Source organism: Macrobrachium nipponense, chromosome 41, assembly GCF_015104395.2.
Source record: "Macrobrachium nipponense isolate FS-2020 chromosome 41, ASM1510439v2, whole genome shotgun sequence".
NCBI lineage: Eukaryota > Metazoa > Arthropoda > Malacostraca > Decapoda > Palaemonidae > Macrobrachium > Macrobrachium nipponense.
In genome coordinates this window covers 22,225,081-22,248,002 of record NC_061102.1, presented here as the reverse complement: position 1 = coordinate 22,248,002, position 22,922 = coordinate 22,225,081, and the positions used below count along the sequence as shown (strand labels likewise).

Here is a 22,922-nt window from a genome sequence, read left to right as displayed (position 1 = left end):
CGGTCAGTGAATCCGTTATTACTTTTTATTTTGGTTCATAGTGGAACAGTCGTATAGTATCAGTGGCGACAAAGTTATTATTGCGAAAGAGATGCGATTAGGCCCTGGAAAGCGGTGGCCGCGAGTTCGATTCTCGGGCATTCCATTGAAGGGTCAGAGATGTGTATTTCTGGTAGACAGAAGTTCACTCTCGACGTCACTTAAAGCCGTTACTGAATACCACTGGTTCCATGCAACGCAAAAACACCATACAAACAAAAAACCGTCTGCGACCTTATTATTTTTTTTGTTCTGAAGTCCGGACAGTAATAATATCAGTGACGACAGAGTATTGACAGTGAGATCCGAGCAGGTCCAGAAAACTGCCTGCGGTCTTATTATAATGTTTTTTTTTATGGTTCGTAATGAAAACAGGTGATACATTATATCAGTGACGTCAATTATTCCAATGAAGGCAACGACGTGCAACCTTTTGCAGCCTCCAGTGTACTTAACACACGTCAACCCTCTCCCGGTCTTACGCAATCTCTCGCACCAAGCATCATCGGCTCCACAGGTTGCAAAACAAGCCGTGACACGCGCGTCTTCTGAGGCCCGTCGCCTCTCGAATTATCAAGGAAAGGAATTAAACTAGTATTATTTCATAGTAATTCCATTGCTGTGAACGAAGCTGGTTGCTTATTGACGATGAATAAAATTCGAATTGATTTAGCGCAGTTAGGTACATTTTTTAATATTGTTAATGACTTCCTTAAGTAAATAACATTGATTTTTTCATTACTCATGACAGATTATCCCATTATATTGTTGATTTTTTTTGTAGTCTGAAATTTTGAATTTTTTTTTATCTTTCTTCATTTTCATATTTGTACTATAATGATCTTAACATAACTATAATTCCTCTTTGTAATTAGGTTAGCCAAATGTGCTAAGAATAAGTGGCTGGACCGTGGCATTGTGTGGTATTTAAATGTCGAATATAATTACCGCATTATTTTATCATTCCATGACGTATACTACGACCCAACGCGCTATAATTGTGTCCGTGTATTAATATTTCAGACCACAATACAATATTTTTGATGACATTTTATTGGATCAATACAAGCAGGAATTCTGTTAGTTTACTGTAACAAACGAATTACTACACAGAGGGACACTCTTGTGAAAAGTCATCTTGAAATACCTCTCTTGTGTTATGGATGACGTCACAAAGAACAGTGACGTCAGGCAGCCCTGACGTAACTGTAGTAGTTGTTATTGTTACCAACAGATGGCAGCAAACGTAGCACAACAAACAGTGAAGGGGAACCATTACGAACCTATTTACTACCAAAATCGTCCTTTTAGAAAGGTGAGGATTTCTGCGTTATTTAAATGTATTTGGTGTTCTGGGTTGTGTTCGATGGTGGAGGAATGTATGACCTTTGATTTTATTGATGTTGGTGCCCGCAACACAAGAACATAGAGGAGAATGAGTCATAAATGTGTGATGTTCCATGACGTGTCCTTCAAGTTCGTCGCATACGAAGGCGAAAAGCCCTACCGCGCCACTGAAGTATTGGTCCTTTGTAACCTTATTTTTAGACCCCAAGTTGGTAGGCTGGTGGAACGTTGCCAACTTTTCCACGTTAGCTTACGTGAAAGGAACCCCTTTCCAAGTTGAGTTATCTGGCGGGCTGTCTGCTGTCAGTTTTTTTTATATATTTATAGGTTTCGACGACGGTATTATTAAGGGTAACCCACCTGTCCTTCAGGATTCGGGTCTATTTCCTGTTCTTGGTTTGCGGAAGTGCCAGGCTTCGTTACAATTTTTGAACAAATCAGAGCGTATGTTCCTGCAGTGACATTAAAAATAAGATGGATATATTATTACCTATGACATAGCCACTGTGCTAGCCCAGACCAGTTAAGCTATCTTATTTGTTAAGCTTAAGTTGCCAGCCAAACCTAGACCTTACCTTTTGAATTAAACTAGGCCATATGTAACCTGCGTACTGTATGGCTTGCTGTCCCCAGGAGACACTGTCAGCATGTTTGTGATGGGTCACTTTTATGCTTTTCTTTTATGCCTTTTTAGAAGTTCTTTGGAACACAATAAGCTAGCCTACTTCGGTAACATAGATGATCCATAATATAGTTATAAACTTTTATTAGCTTAGTCTCTACCTTCACATAGGCAAGTCAAACCCCACTCAGCCTATGCACTTTGGTGTGGCATCTTCTTCCCCATGTGCATTAAAAGGTTGGCTCATCTCCACCAACAGGATCCTCCCCATCCCCCATCCCTTCTTTCCCACTTGGAATATAACCTTAGCCTGTGGCAATCTCCCACGTAGCATGCCAAGGCCTCAGCCAATCAGTGACAGTGTCTTCAGTGTGGATTATTGTACTGACTCGTGTTGAGCTGCGTGCCTATTTTCTCGCCAGATATTTTTCTTTTGGATTTGTTGCTAGTGAGAGGATATTTTCAATTACACAATGTACTCTGTACATCATGTTCATTGACTCCCAGTGATATTCAATAATATAAGTGCCTGGAAATTTGTTTGAGCTATTAATAGACCTTACAATTCTAATATTACAACTCTAATTGAGTTCATTAAACAATTACGAAGGAAGAGCTATGCTTAAAATAAAGTGAAAAAATGAAAGAAATGTGAGTGTGACGTGGATTTTACTTCTGTACATTCTCTTTAGTGGGCTTTCCTTCCCCCCCTTTACCCCCAAAATCCCATTGCTACGTAGCTTCTGGTGATTTGGTATTTAGTTTAGCTTTAGTGTTCAGAGATCCAACTTGCGGAGTAGTGTGTACTTGCCTGTGGAGAGTAGTTACTGTAGTGGGTCAGAAAGAAGTGTGGCATTGTAGCCACACATTTTGTGTGGCACAATGGTGTTTGTTTATGGACAAGGAGAGGTTATTGTAAGGTAGGAGTACTTTGAAATTATTGCAATTGCCTTTTGCACCCTGATGAACCATTGCCACCTTTTACAATATGTTAATTAAAGGTGAATTTTTTTTTTTTTATAGTTTAATTTAGGGGTGAAATAAATTTATTTTGTATTATGTATTTTTGTACAGTATTGTGATTACTCTCTTGAAGATACTCCTCTTGTAAAATTGTTAGGCGTATATAAAAACAATTACTAAATTGGTAAGCCAAAGGGACAGAAGTGATGTCAACAGTGTTATTAAAATGTGTAATTAGAATGACATAAAGATGAAAATGTAAGGAAAGATGTCAAAATAAGTACATATATATAGAATTTAATTGGTAAACAAACTTGAACCTTGGGACTGTGTCATAGGCTTATGTATTCAGTTGTAAAGTATATTGTACAGCTAGATGGATTATGGCTAAAAAAAAAGATTAGGTAAAAGTGTTCCATTTAAGTGAAGCAAACTATATCATATATTGCACTGTCAGCCTGATAGAAATGTGAATGTTTGTATGTTTGAATTATGTGTTTGAGTATGATATGGAAGTGAACTAAATAGGATGCTTACTGAATCATAGTGTCCCAGTGTATATTCTCATAAACTTTCAGTGTGGTAGGGCATAAACCTTACTAAGTCGAGTTTTGAAGTATGTATATATATATTATATATATATATATATATATATATATATATATATATATATATATATATATATATATATATATATATATATATATATATATATATATATATAATAAAAGGTTTTTGCGCGAAGGAAAAAATGAAAAAGCGAGATAGCCAAGTACTTTCGGTCCTGTTCGGTACCCTTTACTGCCTCAGTAAACGGGTCCAAACAGGACTGAAAGTACTTGGCTATCTCGCTTTTTCATTTTTTCCTTCGTGGCAAAAAAAACCTTTGATTTATACATAGCATCACGTTTTATTATACTTCGTGATCAAGTTATTCATATATATATAAATAAAGTTTTCACTCGCAGTGGTGTGAGTATTTTTTAGTAAAAGTCATTGGCATTGTTTCTCATGCCTTTATAATTGATTGCATCATGAATAATAACACGTATATTATTTTCAATATTTTTCTAGTTTAGTTTTTTTCATGCTTTAATGTTTTGTTTTACTGTTTACAAAATTTCTACTGAGATATGCCCAAAAAAACTTAAAAGGGAAAAAATGGTAAAATATTTTAACTTAGTTTCTTTGATGTAAGAATTTAATACTATTAAGGATATTGGGGGAGAAAATCATCAATCTGAATAAAGTTTGAGGAAGGAAAAATCAACAAAATGTATGAAAGTTTTTTTTATTTTTTTTTTTTCTTAGTTCAAGACTAAAAGTACATTATAGTCATTACTGTATGAGTTACCTTGGGAGATGAGAATCTAGGCAAAAAAAATTTGCAATCCAGGCAGTTCTGCCAACCCTAAATTTTGTAAAGGAATTATGTTCGCATGTACACAACCCCTGAGATTTTAGGATTATACCTATCATCATCATCTCTTGGCAACCTCTATTTATTTGTTGGTTGCATCTTGTTCTCCATTGTAACTGGGTTTGAAGAGAATTATCTTTTTAATTCTTTATTCTTATTTTTTCATTTTTCATCTTTCAAAACAGCAACTTGGTGCTAAGTATCAAGAAGTCCTTTATCCAGCATATTTATTGCCTGTTTGCTTTATTATTATATAGTTTTCAGTGTTACTGTGTGTATTTTTGTCCATTACCAAGATATTTGTCTAAACATATGGGTTATTCTGCTTTCACTTGAATTAATATACTATGTAGTCACTGAGGCACAGTAAGGATGGGCATAACCATATCTTTAAGTATATATTTATTGATTATTAATTTATATCTTGTGTTAATTAAGCCATGTAATTTCATCGGTAAATAATAGGGCAGAACATTATAGAGATTGTGTTTAGTTGTGTAGTCTTGTGATTATTTAGTTATTTACAATTGTGATTATTTAGTTATTTACAATTATTTTTAACTTACTCATTTGTAACTTCATTTTCTCTAGTTTTTAGATATTTATCAGTTAATTGGAAGAAGTAAATACTAGGTGGTTTTAATCTCTCCTGGTCCAAGAATACTTTTGTTCCCTTTCATTTAACATACATATTTTATTTTTGGGTAGATTGATTGTCTGTGAAATATATTTGAATACTAAACTTTTAAAATCTTTTCAGAATTACCAGAGCTGCTGTAGTTGACAGTATTGCAAACATTTTTCTTTATGAAGAATTAAATTTTATGATCTATCCATGTTTTTTGTTCATACAGAAATTGATGATAGCATAGAGAAACATGTTACATAAATGTCATTGAATTACCTTAGATTTTAATAAAGAACGGAGAAATATATAAGTATTGTTACAGAAATGTTTTAAAGAAGGAAAACGTGGTAACATTGGTTAATTTGGTTGTCATTTGGGATACTTTCTGGAATGTAAAACAACAAGTTTTATGTAGAATAAAAGTTGTTTTACATTCAGTAACAAGGTTATAGTACCTATGTTATAAAGAAAAGGAAGGCTTCTTAATGTCATTTGATGTGGGAGGAAATTGTAATAATTTTGATTTAACAGGGAAAGTTGCCCAAGACATTGTTGCTAATAAGACAAGATTAAGACAATGAAAAAAAGAAATTAAGCAGTGAATAATGAAATTAAATGTCCATGGTGATAGATTCATGAGAAATTATACTACATACTCACTGTGATATTCAGTGAAAAGGCAGTTCCCCAGCTGTTGCACAGAACTTAAGTGCAATTTTGTATTGTTGAATAGGTTTTCAATTTAAGAAATTGAAGTTATCCAGGATTCAGATTTCTATAATAATGATCTGGGAGATGTACTAGTTACCTAATTTATCAGTCTAAAAACGAAGTTGCTGAATACTGATTTTCTCTCTCTCTCTCTCTCTCTCTCTCTCTCTCTCTCTCTCTCTCTCTCTCTCTCTCTCTCTCTCTCTCTCTCTCTCTCTCTCTCTCTCTCTCCAGTAATCATTTACTCACATATAATTCAGAAAATCTTAGGCATGCATACATGAGATTTGATAGGTTGAGAAGATTGACTTTGGTGATGTTTATATTGTATAATCGCCAGTTTAGCAAATTATCATTGTAGAATATTAGTCATGAAAAGTTGCTTTCATGTGACTGTCTAGTTCATTTATGACTGTTTTCTAGTACAGTATCAAGATTAAAACTAGGCATTATGTGAATGATTGCTTCTCTTAACATAATATCACTCCCTGTATGTAGGTTGTGAACACATTTCATTTGTAAGAATATGCTCTAGTAGATTCTCTTTTAGATTAGAGGAAAATGAGATTTTCAGTACTGAGATTATTGTACATAAAAGAAATCAGTATAATAGTGATAAGGGGTCTATAAAAAGGGAAATAATGTATAGCATATGAAGTTATTATTTTTAGGGAATATATGTGTTAACAAGTGATATAGTTTTTTGGCTTACCCACTGATTTTTAAATTCCCCAAAAGCAAATTGACCATGGCTCTTTCTAAATCTATGTGACTTAGATATTTATGCAGAAAGTATGATACTGTATAACACCATATACATACATTACTTGAATATGTATGTTATCTTTGTCTTGTGTATTTGGAACATGAAAGGAATCATCCATCCTGTAGTACCTATTTACTATCTGCGTAATTCCTCCTGTTGGTAAATTGTATTCAGTAATGATTTAGCAGGGTTGTGTCTGTCTTTTATGGGGGAAAATAACACTTTTATTAGCCACTACAGGAAAAGTATGTTTTGTTAGCCACTCCCACATACTGTATAATGAAATGACAGTAGCTATGTTAGATTGTATTTCATAGCTTTATATAGAGGTCTATTTGTAAGCAGTAAGATTAATGTATAAAAGATAGGATGAAAAGATCATTCAAATCAGGCTTTATTCTTTCATGGTACCATCAGATTTTTATTAACAGTCCTAAAAAGGGAGTGTGTAGTGTTGGCATATTACTGAGGGATCATTTGGCTGACAGATCATGCGATCTAGTTAATTATAGAATGTGAAGGGACTCTGATTACAGCTGAAACATATTTGCAAAGATTTATTGCATTAATTATGTTGAACATGTAGGTCTGTGTAGCCAGACACGTGACTTACAAGTTGGTGGAACTATAACTATAAACATGACCCATGGTAGTTGCCTTGGATAGTTTATACAGTCTTGCCAAAAGTCTATGAATTGGAGTATAGTTTGCTGTCTATTGCTTTGACTGTGCATTCATCTATTTGGTTTGTCATTCTCTTCTACCATTTCTCTGTTTTTCTCAAATGGCTAATCAAGTTTTTAAAGATCTTTATGAAAATGAATGGGTTTCTATACTTGTTTCTTATGTGTGTTTGCTTATTTGAATGATAATAGTAATGTGACTTAGGTATGTGTCTGGTGTAAGTTAGTGTTTAAAAGTTCATGCAGATATTTTGAATATACAATATGCATAGGAAAATGCATCCCTTAACTTTATTGTGATTAGTCTATCAAGAAAAAAACTGCTCTTACATCCATGCAATGTCTATTAAATAGTATATGAATTATGCCATGTTAGGTATTGTATTTAAGGTAGGAACACTCGGAAAACTTTAAAGATAATTTAAATCACAGCTACCTCACACCCCTGGAATTTGGCTACATTTTGACAGTAGAGGTGCTCTAACCAGCAATAAATAACTAACCCTCTCTCTCTCTCTCTCTCTCTCTCTCTCTCTCTCTCTCCATCTCTCTCTCTCTCTCTCTCTCTTCTCTCTCTCTCTCTCTCTCTCTCGCTCTCTCTCTCTCTCTCTCTCTCTTCTCTCTCTCTCTCTCTGTGTGTGTGTGTGCCCAGATAAAAAAAAAACACTTGTATGGATATAATGTTTTTTTTAGGAAACTTGAAGTTCTGCTGTTGTCAAAAGGCTTTGTTGTCTTTAAACATTCTACACAGTAGTTATTGTTTTCTTTAAACATTATAGTACACAGTAGGGATTAAAATATGTAGTACGTACATAAAATTATGTAATATTTCCCATTGTGTGGGGATTTTACTTATCTTATCCATGAAGTTGGATTATGGTGATAAGACTAGACTCTTTAGTCCAATTACCAATAACTTTTCTTTCAACATTATTTATTGAAAAACTATTTTTATTGCCTTCAGCATATGTAGTATCTCTCTCTTCAGTAAAAATGCAACCATGGTTAAATTTGTATGGTACATAAATCTATATATATTTGTAAACAGTTTGTAAGAATGAAATTACAACATGTAAATACGTATAGTAATTTTATGAGACACAAGTGTAAATTGTAGAGTCAGTTAGGAACCCAGTATTACTAATTGATCAACTTATAAATATAACAGAAGTCAAGTGTTGAATGTACTATGGTCAGAATAAGACATAATCACAAAAACTTAAATTTTCATAAAAAAAAATCTACTTAAATATGGAAATAGTACAATGTTCAAAGTACATTTCACATAAGTAACTTACCAAGCTTGCAGTTACACAGCTACTACTATATTTTTCTACTAGCACGGCAGCTAAAATTTGAAATTTGCAGTAGTGATTCACTTGTTTTTAGTGTAGGTAACCACCTCGCCCTCTACCCAGGAACCATAGGTAGAACAACAGAGAAAGTCACTTCTTTTCTGTTGTCATTCGATGCAACATCGAATGTTTTGGTGGCTTGATTTGAAGTTTTCATGGCTTTTTCGAGGGATTTGGTGATATAATGATATTTTGGGAGCTTTTCTGATAATTTTTTTGAGGATTTTTATGTCAGACTAGTGGTTCAAATGTTAGATATTGAAGGGCAGGTTGCAAAACCTGGCTTACCAAAGCAACCTATGATAGTCGTACACTTTGTATTAAATGTAGAGGACAAGATTGTTTGAAAGAGCTTACTTGTGCCAAGTGTTTTGGATGAGATGAGAAGAAAGAGATGTGACAGAGAATAGTCTCCTTCTTCTTGGAAGCGACATAAGTTGCAGTAAGTTGTACAGCCCCATTTTAAATCAAGATTACCTAATAAGGCTCTGAGCATATGAGTACGTATCCACTTATAGGAAGTGGAGAAACATTTTCATCTGATTTGTAAAAAAAAATGGTTACAAATTTTTTGCAAGTTGGTTTTATTTTTTTTAAATGGAAGAATAATTGTTTGAGATATTTGGACTAGGTTTGAATTTGTGGTTCATCCAAGTTTTGTTTGTCTACAAAATATTTTTTGATAAAAATTCTTTTTGGTATTAGTGTGCAGCGTTAATGAATGAATGGGACACATCATAGCATGAGTACAGTGGACCCCCCGTATCCGCGTTCTCTGGATTCGCGGACTCACACATTTGCGGATTTCTCTCTGGAATGTTTCCCCGCATTATTCACGGAAAATTTGCCTATTCGCGGTATTTTTCTATGAGAAATATCCATAAATTAGGTTTTTTTTCTCTCTTTTTTTTTTTTTTTAATAAATTTCATCATAAAATGCACTTTTTGTGATAAAACTATTTAGAAAACCATGTATAAAAATTTTTAGTGGGTTTTCTTGAGTTTTAACTACCAAAATAGGAGGTTTTAAGCATTTTTCATAGGGGTTCCAACTATTCACAGGGGGGGGGAGGGTGTCTGGTACGCATCTCCGCGGATACTGGGGACCATTGTATATTGTAAATGCAGCATTACAATATCAGAACTTTAAAAAATTTATTTCTTGTATTCAATGGTGCACAGTATGTATGCATGTTCGTTACCAGTCTTGTCCTATTGTTTACATGTCTATATATTTTTACATAATGTTAATTTGCACAATTTCAGAATTGTTAAATACTTATGTAAATTTACTCCTGTATTTATTCCAGGTTATATTTAAAATGTGTTGTAGATTTTCTTCTTTGATTTAATCTTTTCATTCATTACTCTCTTTTTTTTGTTATTAGAAAAGTTGCAACATTTTTAATAATGCAAATGCTTCTCTTATTTTCTAGAGCAAAAGGCTCGGGTCAGATAACCGGGATGTCTGACCCCAAGCATGATCGTGATAGTGACAGGGACTCCCTTACTGGTTGGACTTTAGTTGACCGTGAAGGGACACCGGAGGACAACACTGGTGACTCTCCACAACCAGAAGGTAAAGAATCTGACACAGGGTAATATATATTATCCTATGCAAAAATACCATTAAATATTTTACAGACATTCTGCCTTGTGACCTTTAGCACTTTTCTAAGGATTGAGATCATATTTACTTGAGATCATGTGGGGCCCAGACTTTTTAAAGCTTTATAAAGATTTGGTTTCTGTTAAGTTATTGGAACAACCAATTGCAGACTTGTTTTATGTACAAAATGTAGCCATTGTACTACGTCGTATATGCTAAGGGGTTTGTTTGCTTCCAGAGGAGGAAGGAGCTGTTGGCGGCCAACAAATGTGCCAGATGATGGAGCTTGAAGGCGAAATGAGGAAGCCAGATGATGAATCTGGGTGTGGAATGGAAGAAGATGAAGCTGCAGAGGAGGAGGAAGAACCATTGCCCGATGATTTGTTGTCTATGGGCCAAAGGGTGCAAGAGATCAAGGGTGAGTCGATCAAGGGTGAGTGACTTGGGATATTTGTTATCCTATAACCACCCTCATGTGCTGTGTTGCTAGCCCCATCCCCCTACCCATTCTACGTGAATGGGTATTGTTTTTCCCTCAGTTTTTTTATTGTAGAAAAAGGTGTTTGTGAAACATAACTTATTTTTTGGTGTGTTGAGTTGTTCAAGCTATACAAGCCAGGTTCATTTCCATTTGTCTTGAGTCTTTTAGATGTATTCTTTCTGTAGAAACATTAGAAAAAACCAGCAGGTATCAAGTGATTTTATTTTATCCTATTCAGTTGAGGTTAGAATGCTTAAATAAGATAGCATGTACTTTGTTATCTTCATAAAAAAAATTTTCTGTAGAAATTCAAAAGTGTCCTAAAAAACAAATTTGTCTGTTTATCTGTAATGCAATTTATGTGGCTTTATTTAAAATATTTTGATCAGCCAGGGAATTGCTAGAAATCAGCATGTCTTGCATTATATGACCGTGTAGGATTTTATGTCTGTGTAAAAGGAGCATTCTGCTGCAGCTTTCATAAAATGTTCTCTATGGTGCAGCTGTGATTGTGTGATATCTGGATGCAATGTCACAACCTCTGCAATATTGGTTTTTGTACCATAGTATATTATTGTCCTGAAATAGTAGGGTTTCATTTTAGGGTAGGTAATGTTTTATTTTATTTCATATGTTTTATCATTTTATTTTCTTATTATTTTTTTGATAGTTTTCACTTTTTAAGTACAATTTTTGGCAGTCCTGATCGTAGAACATATTTGGAAATTTTTATAAGTACTCTACCTTTATTTAATGTTACAGCCAGCTCTTACTTTTTCAAACATATTTTATTAAATATTTACTATTTTTATTTTTAATCTTTAATATTTTCTTTTAAGTTGACTAATTTAATTTTTATGTATGACACTTACCTGGCAGGTATATATATAGCTATATTCTCTGTTCGCACTGGCAGAATTTTCAAAACTCGCGGCAACCGCATAGATCACTGGTAGTTCAGGTGATCGCCACCCCGCTCCTGTGGCGCTGTGCTCGGAATCATTCCCATTTCGTCAGATTTTTTTTCTGCCACTGAACCGGCAACATCGTTGTTGGTTCCCTGCTAGAATTCGAAACTCGTTAGCTGACTTTCGCTGTAACTTGGATGGTTTTTATTGGGTATCGTATTGGAAAGTTGGATTGGCATCGCGATTGGAAGTTATTATAATGTCCTGATTCTGGTATAGTATTTCGAGTGTGTATGAAAGAAGGGTGCAAGGTGAGACTGCCGAAAGCTTCGGTAGACCCTCACACAGTATGTAAGAAGTGTAGAGAGGTTTTGTGTACTTGGGATAATAGATGTAATGAGTGTGAAAGTTTAAATGAGAAGGAGTGGAAGACTTTCACAAAATATGTTGAGAGACTTGAAAAGGATAGAGTAAGAAGATCGGTGTCTCGGAGTGAGAGGTCAGGATCTTCTAGTAAGGCCGTTGAATACTTCTGTTATTTCTCCCCCTTCTTCCCAAGTAGAAGTTGTTAATCCTTTTCCTCAGGTCTCTCCTGCGCCCGCTGTTGTTTCTGAGGATAACTAATTATGTGAAAGTGTTTGCCGCCCTTGCGTCAATGGGCGATCAGATTCAGCGTCTTACAGACAAAGTGGGTACGTTTGAAAGTGTCCCAGTGTAGTGGAGGGGCCGGCTGATCGTCTCACTCGTGCTCCTAGACCTAGGCCTCTGCCAAGCTCCCAGACCCAAGGGAGAAGGCATGTCGACAGTCGAAGGGAGGCGAGAGGGGTTCTCTTACGATCAGTCGTCCCTTCAGGCAGTCCTGTTGCGTCCCAGGCTGCAGCAGTGCGTCATAGAAAAGGCGACACTGGGAATGTTTTTCCTCTACAGATAGTGCTGCGTCAGGCAGGTATGGACGTTATGCGGAAGTTTTGCGTCCTCTGAAGAGGACGCATAGACCTACGTCTTCTCAAGATGAGTGTACCCTCAAGAACGGTGGAGTAGTCCCGAGATTTTCTCTTCTAGTGATGAGGAAGAGGTGGTCCGATTAAAAGGAGGAGATCCTTTAAGTCAAGACAAGACGCAAGACCTCATGTATAGGCGACGGTTCTCTGGATAGGAGCCCTCCTTCTGAATACGGAGCAGTCTCTCCGATATCTTCTCCTTATCGTAGAAACTCAAGATCGAGTTTCTCGTTTTGATGATCCGTCTCGTCGTTGTTCTCCGCTTGCTCAGACTTTTCCCGCCAGGAAGCAGAGACTAGGACTTCCTTGAAGAGATGCAAGGAAGGTTAGCCGATTTAGTTAAATCGTGGGGAACATCGGAACATCCTCCTACGAGGCGTAGGACGCATCTCTCCCCGTCAAGTTCATCTAAAAGGACGCATGATGGTTTGCCTCTTTCTCATCACGCTTCTGGAGTCTCGGGTAGTACGCAAGTTACGGGAGCAGGACGCAGGACGCAAGTTACGAGAACAGGAAGCAGGACGCAAGTTTCCGGAGCAGGACGCAGGACGCAAGCTTCCGGAACAGGACGCAGGACGCAACCTCGGAGCTCAGAAGGACGCAGGACGCAGGCGGCAGGAGACGGTTTCTTCCCGCGAGGTTGGAGAAGATTTTCTGCAGCAAGACCTTGGTTTACAGGATGTGTCTTCGGCAGAAGAGGAAATAGAAGACTTAGAATCTGAGGAAGAAAAAGAGGGTGAAGCACCTTCTTCAGACTATAAGAAATTAACGAATTGCCTTCTTTCACTTTTTGAAGGGGATTTTCAGCCTGCAGCTCCGACATCACCCCTTTCTCAATTCTCCAAGAATAAAACTCCGAAGAAGTCCTCGTTTTTGAAGATGAAGTTTTCGATTACGGCTAAGAAGGCTCTTCAAAAGAATGATACGTGTTTGAAAAGGAAAAAAAAAGAGGAAGCGGGCAAGACTGTGTTCTCCTTTCCCCTCTGCCAAATTGGCATCGAAGTCCGGAATTTGGTATGCGACGGGGGGGGGAAAATCTCGGCCTGGGAGTTCCTGCCTCCTCCCAGGGGGATTTTTCCAACATTGTTGACAGTTCCCGCAGACATGCCTTGAATTCGGCGAAAGTGTGGTGGTCTCCATCAGAATTAGATCATCTCTTGAAAGGGATTTTCCGGACCTTCGAGGTTTTCAATTTTCTTGATTGGTCCTTGGGGGCTCTGGGACGAACAGTGGAAGATAATGAATCACGACTTCTCAACTCCCAAGCAGTATTATGTCCTGCATGGACAAAGCCTTAAGGTATGGCGCGAATGAATTAGCATCTCACCGCAGGAGTTTTAAAGAAAAGGTCACTCCTATGCTCTTTTGCTTTGCTAAGGGGCGTTTCTAACGCCCAAAAAGAAACCGAATTGGTGTATTTGCCCCACTTCGGATCAATTGTTTTCCTGCGGATATTATCAAGGATATTTCGCTTTCCCTAACTCAGAAGGCGACGCAGGATTCTGTTTAAACTCCTCGGTAAGGAAATTTTTACCCAACAAGGTGGTTAAGAAGACGCCTAAGGAAATCAAGACAAACTAGTCAGCCCATTTTCGAGGCAAGTCCTTTTCTCGTCCGCCTTCAGAGCAAGAAGAGCTCCGTCCAAGAGGGGTTCGAAACCCAGTACTAAACAATGAACAACAAGTCCTTCAGACATCAGTAGTGCCAGACTCAAGAAGTTTGGGAGATTGGCAAGAAAAGAAAAGGGAGCACATCCTTGGGTCGTCAAGGTAGCCAAAGAAGGTTACAAGATCCCTTTTCTGAAGAGACCACCTCTTGCGACATCGCCAAGAGAGCTTGGAGCTCACTACAGCGATCCAGGGAAACAAGAAGCACTACAAGAACAAGTTCTTTCTATGCTCAAGAAAGGAGCAATAGAACCTGTTCTGGATCACTTATCTCCGGGATTTTACAACCGGCTGTTTTTAGTAGCGAAATCCTCGGGGGGATGGAGACCAGTACTGGACGGTAAGTCAACTCATTTATTTGTGTAGAAAACAAAATTTACGATGGAGACGACCGATTCAGTACTGGCAGCGGTACGTCCAGGGGACTGGATGGTCACCCTGGACCTTCAAGACGCATATTTTCATATCCCAATTCATGCAGGATACAGGAAGTACCTGAGATTTGTGATCCAGAACAGGGTCTTTCAGTTCAAAGCCCTCTGCTTTGGACTGTGCACAGCCCCACAAGTTTTTACAAGAGTGATGGCGAGCGTGGCGAAGTGGCTACCATTCTAGGAATAAGAGTGTCTCTATACCTGGACGATTGGCTCATAAGAGCCCCAATCAAGAAAGCAATGTTCTGGCTGGACTTAGAAATGGACCGTTCAACATTAAACGAAAGAGTTAGGGTTGATGGTGAACTTAGAAAGTTTCGAATATGACCCCAGTCAGGAGCTAGTTCTTTATTTGGGGATTCTGATCTCCTCAGTGACTTTTCGGGCTTTTCCGTCTCCCAACAGACAAGAGCAGTGCATCCGGAAAGTGCAAGCCTTTCTAGAGAAAGAACAATGTTCAGCACGAGAGTGGATGAGCTTACTGGGGACCCTCTCGTCCCTGGAACGGTTCGTTTCTCTAGGAAGGCTTCACATGAGACCCCTACAAATATTTTTGAACCAAGTCTGGCCAAGAAAAATCGCAACCAGATTCCTTCCTGTTTCGAATTCCTCGCAAGATCAAAGAGGAATTGCGGTGGTGGCTAACTCCGGGGAAGTTAGGCGAAGGGAGCGTCTCTCCAGCAAAACGAACCCAGACCATGTATTGTTCTCAGACGCGTCGGACGTAGGCTGGGGAGCGACTCTCGGACATCAAGAAGTTTCAGGTCGTTGGAGCAAGGAGGAAGCGGCGTTGGCATATAAACAGGAAGGAACTGATGGCGATTTTCTTGGCTTTGAAAGAGTTCAACGCAGTGATTCGCAACAAGGTGGTACAAGTCAACGCGGACAATACCACAGCTCTGGCGTACATCCGCAAACAAGGAGGGACACATTCAATCTCTCTTTGCAAGTTGGCGGAGGAGATCCTTCTTTGGGCAGAGAAGGAAAACGTAACCCTTCTCACCAGATTCATTCAAGGGGAGAAGAATGTGAGACGGACCTGTTGAGCAGGGAAGGTCAACTTCTATCACAGAATGGACTCTTCATTTAGAAGTATGCCAGAGTCTGTGGAAATTATGGGGTCGCCCAGTGGTGGACTTGTTTGCGACAGCAATGACAAAGAGATTGACGACTTATTGCTCTCCAGTCCCAGACTGTCAAGCAGTCGCAGTAGACGCCTTTCTTCTAGATTGGACGGGGCTAGACGTCTACGCCTTTCCCCCGTTCAAGATATTAGGAAAGGTTTTGAAGAAATTCAGGGAGAGTCAAGGGACAAGAATGACTCTCATAGCTCCATACTGGCCGGCCCGAGATTGGTTCACAGAGGTACTGGAATGGACAATAGATGTACCAAGGACACTTCCAGCAAGAGTAGATCTACTCAAACAGCCTCACTCAACAGGTACCACAAGAACACCCTCGCTCTGGGTCTGACTGCGTTCAGACTATCGAAAGACTTGTCAGAGCGAGGGGGTTTTCTAGAGAGGCGGCCAGAGCGGTGGCCGGAGCTAGAAGAGCCTCTACTATTAAGGTGTACCAGGCGAAGTGGGAAATCTTTCGCAATGTGGTGCAAGAGTCGGAAGATTTCTTCATCCAGTACCTCTGTGACCCAAATTGCCGACTTCCTTTTTTTATACTTAAAGAAGGAAATAAAATTGTCAACTCAGACGATTAAAGGGTATCGGAGTATGTTGGCTTCAGTATTTAGACATAGAGGTCTAGATATTACAAATAATCTAGATCTGAGAGACCTCATAAGGTCCTTTGGAACAAGGAAGGAGCTCCAATACAGAGCGCCTTCCTGGAATCTCGATGTGGTCCTGAAATTTTTAGGAACTAGTAAGTTCGAACCGATGGATCAAGCTTCATTGAGAGATATCTCCGAAAAGACCATCTTTTTGGTGGCCTTGGCCACAGCTAAAAGGGTGAGTGAGCTGCAAGCAATTAGCAAACATATTGGCTGGAAACATGACAAAGCGGTTTGCTCATTTCAGGAGGGGTTCTTGGCCAAGAACGAGAATCCAGCTCATCCATGGCCAAGGTCGTTTGAAATTATGGTCTTTCAGATTTAGTAGGACAGGAACAAGAGAGAGTTCTTTGTCCAGTAAGGGCATTGCGCTATTATTTGGAGAAAACCAGTAAGATTAGAGGAACTTCAGAATCACTGTGGTGCTCTGTGAAGGATCCTAGCAGAGCAATGACCAAAATGCTATTGCCTTTTTCCTTAGGGAACTAATTAAAGAATCTCATATGTTATGCCAAGAAGAAAATTTCGGCATCCTTAAGGTTAAGGCGCACGAAGTGAGAGCAGTAGCTACTTCTTTGGCTTTTAAAAGAATATGGCCCTCAAAGATATATTGAAACGACGTTTTGGAGGACTAATTCAGTGTTTGCAAGTCATTACCTTAGAAACGTCAAAACAACGTTTGACAATTGTCAAACGTTGGGTCCATATGTATCCTCAGGAGCAGTATTGGGCAAAGATTTTCCACCCCATAACTTACTAACATGCTAGGTATTTTAATGAAGTGTGTGTTTTTACGGTTGTCTGAGAGGGTTATTTCCTCTTCAGTCTGTGAAGTGTAGTGTGTTAGGTTAGTTTTGTGTGTGGTTCAGGTGGTCTAACTTATCCTAGCATGAATGCCCGTGGTAAGAGAGGGCTAGGGTTTCCTGTCAACAAATTGGTCCCGTCCAGTTGTCAGACCCTTGTATTTAGCTTCATCAACTAATAGGTCACGTCCTAGTAGGAAGCTACTAAGGTTTAGCAGGCTAAGAGGCAGGAATGCTGAAGTCAGCTTACCTTAGCAGGTAAGGAATCTAAGAGTATTTTGAATTTTAAATTTTTAAAACTCTTACAATGTTGCTGTCTTTGACCCACCTCCAAATGTGTCAATCAGCTATATATATACCTGCCAGGTAAGTGTCATACATGAAAATGATGTTATATGATATAACAAAGTTTCATGTATACTTACCGGCTGGTCAGGTATATATAATTAAATTCCCTTACCCACCTCCCCTCAGGAGACAGGGTTCAGAGAAAAATCTGACGAAAAATGGGAATGATTCCGAGCACCAGCGCCACGGGAGCGGGTGGCGATCACCTGAACTACCAGTGATCTAGCGGTTGCCGCGAGTTTTGAAAATTCTGCCAGTGCGAACAGAGAATATAGCTATATATATACCTGCCAGGTAAGTATACATGAAACTTTGTTATATCATAATAACATCATTTCTAATGAATATTTTTCTTAAGTAGATTAGTGTATCATCATGCAAGACTTTTTGGTTATAATTTCAGCATCCCTAGTCATACGGTATCAGAGGATTTCCCAGAAAATCCCTGCCTTTCTAGTGTCAGTCTCCAATCCTCTCTTCTCAAAAGGTTTGGCAGATTACTTCAAAATTTAGGTACCTAGGTAGATGGGACAATGTGATAGTACTGTTCTAGCTCAGTCCAGTCCAACTTTTGTTTTATGATACAGAGAAATGGAGTATTGGATGGTTTCTTCATTGGTCAGAGTTATAGTCTGATTTAATCATTGATTGTACTAATTTTACACAATACTCCATTTGTTATCTTTGGGTAGTGCATATATTTTTTATATGTTTGTCTCTAGTTTAAAGCCTTTCAGTTATTATCGTCATTCTTTGTGAGTCTTAGAATATGTGTGGTTTCTTTTACCTTCGTATAGTATAGAATATGAGTATCACCTGTCTGCTCATAGTAAAGCTAAATTTGTTAGAATAGATCAAAGAAAAAATCAGTTAAAAATTAAGGTGTGATGCTCTAGAATTTATCTTCCATATTTTCAGCAGTTAGCTATCTCGGAAAATACAAATAATTCACACCTTTTAGTGCTCTTAAAACATACATTATACAGGAGGGCAATGTGTTCTGGTTATGTGTGCTACATAGAATACTTTTTTTTTTTTTTTTTACTATGAATGCAGATTTGACAGATGGTGTTCAGTCAAAGTGATTTAGGGTGCAAGAGTAACGTGATTTTTTTTTAGAAAAGATTACTTTAGGAATTATCAGGAACATAATGAAATGTTTTTAATAATAAAGAAACAGGCAGATTAGTTCTCATAAACATGTTTATTCTCTCTCTCTCTCTCTCTCTCTCTCTCTCTCTCTCTCTCTCTCTCTCTCTCTCTCTCTCTAAAACAATGTACTAGTACATACAACTGTAGTAGGTACTGTATATTGTAGTTTTGTTAATGTGGCTAGTGAGTCACATTTCTAAGCTTTCAGGTAGCTTGCTTCAAGGATTTGTTCGTAAATGTCAGATGAAAAATTGAGCTAGGTGAAGAGTTTGACAGCTGGGTGAAATGAGACCAAAGGTAATGAGTAAATATTGGAAGATAATGTATAGTACCTGCTGCAGAAACTTTAGAAGTCATAAGATTAAATATGGTTATGGGAAGAATGGAATAAGTGTACATTTGTTTGTAATGCTAGTTTTGTTTCATTTCTATTTTAAGTTGATTTTTTTAATCATGCCTGTGCCATTGTGGTACTGGATCAAAATTGTATGACTTCATTTATTGTGTGTCAAAAAGACAACACATTCATAGTTGTAGGTCTACAGAAAGGCATGATGGCCCCATTATTAATTTTAGATGTTGAAACATTAGGATGTGTGTATAAATTAGCATTAGTATGTAGTTTGCATCAGGAGATACATCAATTTCATCACTGGCATTCTTGAAGTAAATACTATACAGTGCTTTGTTGAATGGACTTAAGTTTCCATTATGAATTCTTAAGGGCCTTTTGATTTTAGGCTTGAGAAGATTTTATATTTAACGCTGGTGTGTTTTGTGTGTATTACCCCTAAGGATTATTGAATTAGAAGAGCAAAAGTTATCAGCATTTGTGAGAACAGGTTGAGGTAGGTAGATTTGAAAACGATTTTTTGGGTACTGTGAGAGGAAGTTTATGAAGGTGATTTCAGGTCTGTTTTATTATTTATTTATAGATTTTTTTGAATCTGCAGCATACCATGTTTAGAGCCAGTGTTTGTATTTACAAACATTTTAGATCTCCCTAATTTAATATCTTAACATTCTGAGCAAACTGAATGGTGTATGGTGTTAACAAAAAAATAATTTAGTGTTGTAAAATCGTTTTTATGTTTAATGTTAAATAAGTACAGGATATGCATAATGGTATTAATACGAATTTTTTTCTTCTATGGAGCATGGATGTTGTACCTAATTATTTTTTTTAATTTCTAACAGTGTTATGTAGAAAGCTGCTTACAGTTGTACATTGAATGAGTTGCAGTATATTTATTAAAAGTACTAATTGAAACAACCCATGAGGTTTGTTGTGTGTTACCCATCCTTTACCCCTGTCTTCTTCCGACTGTCCCTTAGCATCCTCCGGCTCGGACTCCAGTGACATTGAAACTCTCGAGTGCCCAGGTCCTGATGACTTTTATGAGGACCATGCCCTGGCGTACGACTCCCTGCATTCCTCCCTCCTCTCTTCCTCCATGCGCAGTTTTCTCTTTGTGAGCGAAGAAGGTGAGATTGCTAGAAAAAGGTTAATGTCATCACAGTTATTACTCCATTGTACTGCTTACTCTTGCTTGAAGTGTATGCATTAACTTCATGAGTTTGAGAATAGAGTTTGTGAGTTGTTAGACCCTATTTTGTGTTATTTATTTTTCTAGAATCAAACTTGAGCTATGTCAGGCTGAAAAAATTCAAAGCAGCATTAGACCATTTTTTAAAACCATTCATCTTTTATAAACTGTTTCATAATTTGTACCAGGCCTTTTACAGTGTATGCAGTAGGGCTAATGTTTGTTGATTTGGGCATTAGTCATAGAATGCAATAGAGATATGCTGATGTTATCAATTTGAATTGTTTCAGTTGATTAGAATACATTACTTTTTATCCTGTTATAGAATCAATCGCTGTTTGGATGTTAAAGATAAATTGCTCTTATCTTTCCAAATGTCTAGGGGATTTGCTGGGAAGCTTGTTATAGATTGATAGCAACTTTATTATTGTCCAAGTGAATTGCAATGATGTATAGACAAATTTGAGTGTAGTGGCTACTTTACTGTGATAATTTAGGTATGGTTTCAAGTAGCATCTTAATCTCAAACCTATCATTTTCTATAAACATAGTATTCACTATTTCTAAGAACTTGTTAGTTATTTTCATGTCGCCACTTGAATAGTGCAAATGTTTTGCGTTTGTACATCCAGTTTCCTTTATCTTTAGCATGACTATATGTAACCTGTTTTTCTCTTAAGTGCAGTATGTATTAGTTGTGTCCTACAATGTTCCTTTTGCATTTTATGCACATCTTGCTTGATTCCATGCATGTTCGTCGGAAGAAGGCACTGACAGTAGTGAAATCCGCAGTAGTACTATGGTTTGCAGTAGTGGAATTTGGGAGGAGGTTGCAGATGCAGGTGTGTTTAAAGTTTTCATTTTCAAAGTTAGTGCTTTGCAATTCATCCCTTTTTATATTCAAAGTACCTTGACTTTTGTGTAAAATTTGGCAATTCAAAGTACCTTGACTTTTGTATAAAATTTGGCAAAGGTCCAAAAAATTTTTATTTATCTTTTTTGCCTCATTATTAGGATGTTTCTTGTACATATATACCACTTTGTTGCTGATGAATAATTACCAAGATTGGTAGTGAACGCTGCACCAATGCTATTTGGCATTTGTTTGCATATGGCACCTTATGCAGCACAGAGTCTGATTTTGCTTTCTTGAAGTCATGTGGTTATGATTAATCATGCTGAGATCATGTGGATATTGATAAAAAATGTGTGGTAAGCAAGCTAAACAAGGAATGTTTGTTGGCAAAGTTCAAGTAAATGTTACGTACACTTTTCATGATTCTGTTGCAAAGAATGGCAAATTATTAATTGATAAATCATAACTTACCTTTCTTTACGTAACTTGATGGAAGGCTCTGTGCCCCACCTGACTTAGGAGATTTGCATCCTTCCCCCTTGACCCCCTTACCTGACCTTGGGCAACTCTTTGACCTCCAAAGCTTTGATAAAGTGTTCTCCCAGTTTAGGGTAATTTGGTAATTACAAAAGATAAGTGTCAGTAGCACGTTGGACTTCTGACCAACTAATAATAGTCATTAATAGATATGCTGAAATGCATCTACAAGGAAACAGTATCTGCATTCTGTGAAAATGAGTGTAACCATTTAGTTTTGACAGCAGTCCCCATAAAGGCATACGTACCAATTACAGAACGTCATCCAGTGCACCATCGATAAAAGTTCTTAGCAGTGTCTCTTTAGCCCTAACTGCATTGCTTTCTGTCTTTCACTGTTCATGCATTCTTATGAAAATCTTATGATGGGCTGTCCACTTATATCTTTGAGCAATATGTTTGTCCAATTATCACGACATAAATATGTTCCAGTTTTCACATCTCATTCAAGAGAAAAACCTTCAGGCAAACCGTATGGAGTCGAGAAAGCTGCATCAGTTGTCTTTTACAAATTTATAATAATACTAATACTTGGTAATCTGATGCAAGTGGTATACAAGAAAATTTGTTCAAATAGATATTCTGGGAATCAACAGCAAATAATTGTAGATTCATTGTAAAATCATATCTTTTAACTATATATATAAATGCACCACCTTCAAGTTTTTGGGAATAATGCATTACATTTTTCTGTATCATGATAAATGCATTCTGTACAAAAAGTCTTTGTGTATAAAACAAAACTTCATCTAGATTTTTTATGTGTAAAACAAACTTTATCCACATTTTTTATGCACTGTATTGTATTTGCAAGTAACCTGTCTGTGTAATTGGAAGCAAACTATGGAGCAAAAATTGCTTCTTGTTACGACATGTAATTTTCTCAGTAGCGATGGCGGTAACTGGATTTTCAGCCATGATATGTGGCAATTCCCTTATAACAACAGTACCGACGCCTGGCTATTGGCGCTGATTTTTGGTTATTTTTTCATTTCACACCATCACGAACAGAACCCCCACCAATAACCGGGGACTGTCTGTAATTTGAAAAGTAAACTTGCTTTGTGCCACAAATATTATAACAGACCACAAATATAATTACGTACTTTGTATTGTCAGTAAATGCCAGTCTTTTTAAAAATCAGGCATTTGCAAGTGTTACATTCAGTAAATACAAAGGAAATGAATGTATAATTACTAAGATGTCATGAGACTGAATGTTTCTTCTTTTATTTCTTTGATCCAAGATTTTGAAGCTA

General features: G+C 37.4%; 1 protein-coding gene across 13 annotated transcripts in view; it reads left to right on the top strand.

Annotated features, from left to right (window-relative positions):
* Window positions 1-2,368: 2,368 nt before the first annotated feature.
* Window positions 2,369-22,922, top strand: part of LOC135212588 (FK506-binding protein 5-like) — a 126,089-nt gene continuing 105,535 nt past the window's right edge. For 5 of the 13 annotated variants that reach the window (XM_064246145.1, XM_064246135.1, XM_064246144.1 and 2 more), the window contains exons 1-5: window positions 2,771-2,928; window positions 9,971-10,113; window positions 10,382-10,576; window positions 20,059-20,208; window positions 21,035-21,112. In XM_064246145.1, the coding sequence (XP_064102215.1) occupies window positions 2,891-2,928; window positions 9,971-10,113; window positions 10,382-10,576; window positions 20,059-20,208; window positions 21,035-21,112 (604 nt within the window). In that variant the 5' untranslated portion in view covers window positions 2,771-2,890. Of the gene's footprint in view, window positions 2,660-2,770; window positions 2,929-9,970; window positions 10,114-10,381; window positions 10,577-17,974; window positions 18,059-20,058; window positions 20,209-21,034; window positions 21,113-22,922 lie in introns of those variants that run through there. The other 8 variants (XM_064246134.1, XM_064246133.1, XM_064246137.1 and 5 more) reach the window with 8 other exon arrangements.